The 2,931-nt window shown below is 40.9% G+C and overlaps 1 protein-coding gene across 1 annotated transcript; it reads left to right on the top strand.

The window, feature by feature from the left end:
• Positions 1–674: 674 nt before the first annotated feature.
• Positions 675–1,020, top strand: LOC106846670 (large ribosomal subunit protein eL43-like). The gene has a single exon (XM_014865614.3). It carries the CDS (start codon positions 690–692, stop codon positions 957–959), a length of 270 nt encoding a protein of 89 aa, XP_014721100.1. The 5' UTR covers positions 675–689; the 3' UTR covers positions 960–1,020.
• The last annotated feature ends 1,911 nt before the right edge of the window (positions 1,021–2,931 follow it).

Genomic DNA, 2,931 nt, shown 5'->3' with positions numbered 1-2,931 from the left:
AGGGGTCAACCGTCTCTTACTCCCCCTACCTTACGTCCTCATCTTCCTGCCTCTCACTGACACTGGCTGCCTGCAATAGCCTGGGGTCTGGGCTTTATTTATTTATTTATTTTTTTGGTGAGGAAGATTGGCAACAGATCTTAGCCAATCTTCCTCTTTTTTGCTTGAGGAAGATTGTCCTTGAGCTAGTGTCTGTGCCAATCTTCTTCAATTTTGTATGTGGGATACCACCACAGTGTGAGCTGATGAGCGGTGTGTAAGTCTGTGCCAGGGATCCAGACCCTCAAACCCTGGGCCACTGAAGTGGAGTGCACGAACTTAACCACTAAGACACTGGGCCGGTCTGGGCTATTTTGTCCACGTGAAAAAGAGGATTTAAAGTTCTCTTTGGCCAGAGTTAGTAAGAAGGTTTGGAAAGTAGATAAGTTCCTAATTGAATATTTTTTTCCCTAAAGATAAATAGATAAATTTATAGGACATTTATGAGAGAAGAGGTCTGTGTTTAGTTGCTTATAACATTTTGTTTCAGAAATAAACATTCAGAGATATAGGCATTCATGCTGTGCTCATGAACCTATCAGTTATGAAGAGGTGAGGTATGTTTCTTTACCTCTGTATGGAGGCTCTGCTGCTGTGGCATAAAAGAGGGAGTAGTGAGCTCTTTGGGCTGGGACCTAGTTCGCGGCAGGATGGCCAAACGCACCAAGAAGGTCGGCAAGTACGGCACGCGGTATGGCGCCTCCCTGAGGAAGACGGTGAAGAAGATTGAGATCAGCCAGCACGCCAAGTACACGTGCTCCTTCTGCGGGAAGACGAAGATGAAGCGGCGCGCGGTAGGCATCTGGCACTGCGGCTCCTGCATGAAGACGGTGGCCGGCGGCGCCTGGACCTACAATACCACTTCTGCCGTCACAGTAAAGTCCGCCATCAGAAGACTGAAGGAATTGAAAGACCAGTAGAAGCTCCGCCGTTTGAAACATTGCTGGGCCTGTAATAAATGGGTTAATTTATGTAACAAGATTACTTTGGTTTGTTAATTTTATTAATTAGATGTTCTGATTTGCGTTGCATTGCATTGATATTGCGTTCTCAAAAAGACTTTCCACAAGTGGAAGGACCCACAACTAAAATATACAACTATGTACTGGGGTGATTTGGGAACAAAAAGAAGATTGACAACAGTAGGTAGCTCAGGTGCTATTCTTTAACAAACAAAAAGACTTGGAGGAGAAATGGTCTGTTTTTTAAAGTCTGTTTTTGCGAGTTTGATTTGAGATGCATTGGTTCAAATTGTGCAGACTTTTAAAAAATCACAGTTAATATTTTTTAAGAATGTTTCTAAAAGGTAGGACGATGTATACTGCCTCTTAACTGTTGGTGTTTTGTCTGATCACATGTATCAGCATCTTCAAAATCAACATGAAACTAAGAATTTGAGAACAAATTTTGCAAATATCTACAGCCTGCTCCATTTTTCAGTTTGTACACGAGGATTCATAGGATTGAATTATTCAAGTTGATACAAATGGTCACACTAATAAAAAATGAAGTTCGTTGGAGGAAAAAAAAAAAAAAGAGGGAGTAGTGAGTATCTGAGGCATCCTGCAGAATGGATCTGGCGGAGTGGAGTTGGCTCTCGTCAGGTAGCCCCTTTATATCAGACTGTAAACGGCAGTATCTTTACAGAATGTTGGACTCATCTTTTGTCCTGCAGTTCCTGAAAAGGATCCTTTTTGTCCTTTCCCAAATCATTTGAAAATAAATAGCGGAGAGAATAATGGGATCAGGGGCTCCAAGTGTATTTATTGCTTATGTAGGGTGGTAGTAGACGTGGGGATGCTTCATTATTCTTTATGCCTTATATGTCTGAAGTATATCATCATAATTAAATGTTTTTTTCAAAAAACTAAATAGAACAAATGATTTTGGGGAATTAGTCCTGCATGGTCATATGATCCACGCGCACAGATACTAACATGGTTGCAGTTTGGTCATTTCCATTTTTTCTGCTTTCCCACCCCTTACACAGACACAGATGTTCTTTTACGGATATGACTAGTTGCTTCCCACTCTCTCTGACTTACAGAAGAAAATGTGTGTGCAGTGCCATTTGCTTAAAGATCAACAGCTTCCATCTCTGTGGGTTGGGATGGAAGTGAACACAAATGTGTTTGATCAATAAGCATAAGTATTTGCATTGCTAACTATATTTACTTCAAAAGCACAGACAGTTGTATATTTAATTGGCAATTCAAAAAACCAGAGTAAACAGTGGATGGCAATTAGTATATTTTGAAAAAGATGTTTAAAATATGCAGAAAATGATTATTTGCCTGTAAATAAGATTGACAATTTAGAACCACATGATGGATTGGCATCTCTTTCATAAATATTTGAATGAGGTGGAGTCCAGGCAGTAGGATTGATCGTGGAACATTTCCTTGTAGATTCTCATGAGTGCTGGCAGTGCCAGTGGGGAATAAGCCATATAGCCTGGCTCACCAACCACCATCTGCATCCCAATCCACTGGCACATATTCAATAATTTTTGCAAAGTGAAAAAAAGAAGAGTTGGTTCTTTGGTGGTAATGGGCCGGGGGAGTTCCAGGAAAGAAAGCCACATGTTCGTGTCTTAGTGGTAGCCAGGACCGCCTCGTATGGCCATGAGATTTTGCTCTGCCTGACTCCTGGGAACACCATTCACATAGATTCCAAAATGAATGACACTCCCTGTGGTTGTGCAATGTCTCAGCCCTAGTAGCGATCATTTATTTGGTGATTTGGAAAGGTTTCCAGAATCATCCCTTGTGAAGGACAAAGGTCTACTGTGTATCTTATATACTTCACCATTAACCCTGTAATTTGTACTGAGTAACTACTTCATAAATATCTATTTGAAGAAATGAGAGAAAAGCAACTTAAAAAAACCCA

The sequence above is a fragment of the Equus asinus genome, chromosome 3 (assembly GCF_041296235.1).
Source record: "Equus asinus isolate D_3611 breed Donkey chromosome 3, EquAss-T2T_v2, whole genome shotgun sequence".
Classification (NCBI taxonomy): Eukaryota; Metazoa; Chordata; class Mammalia; order Perissodactyla; family Equidae; genus Equus; species Equus asinus.
Note: the sequence above shows the minus strand (reverse complement) of the source record. Positions and strands in the feature narration are given on the sequence as shown.

Coding starts and splice junctions, on each gene's coding strand:
- LOC106846670 (XM_014865614.3), top strand. CDS start 690: ATGGCCAAACGCACCAAGAAGGTCGGCAAGTACGGCACGCGGTATGGC.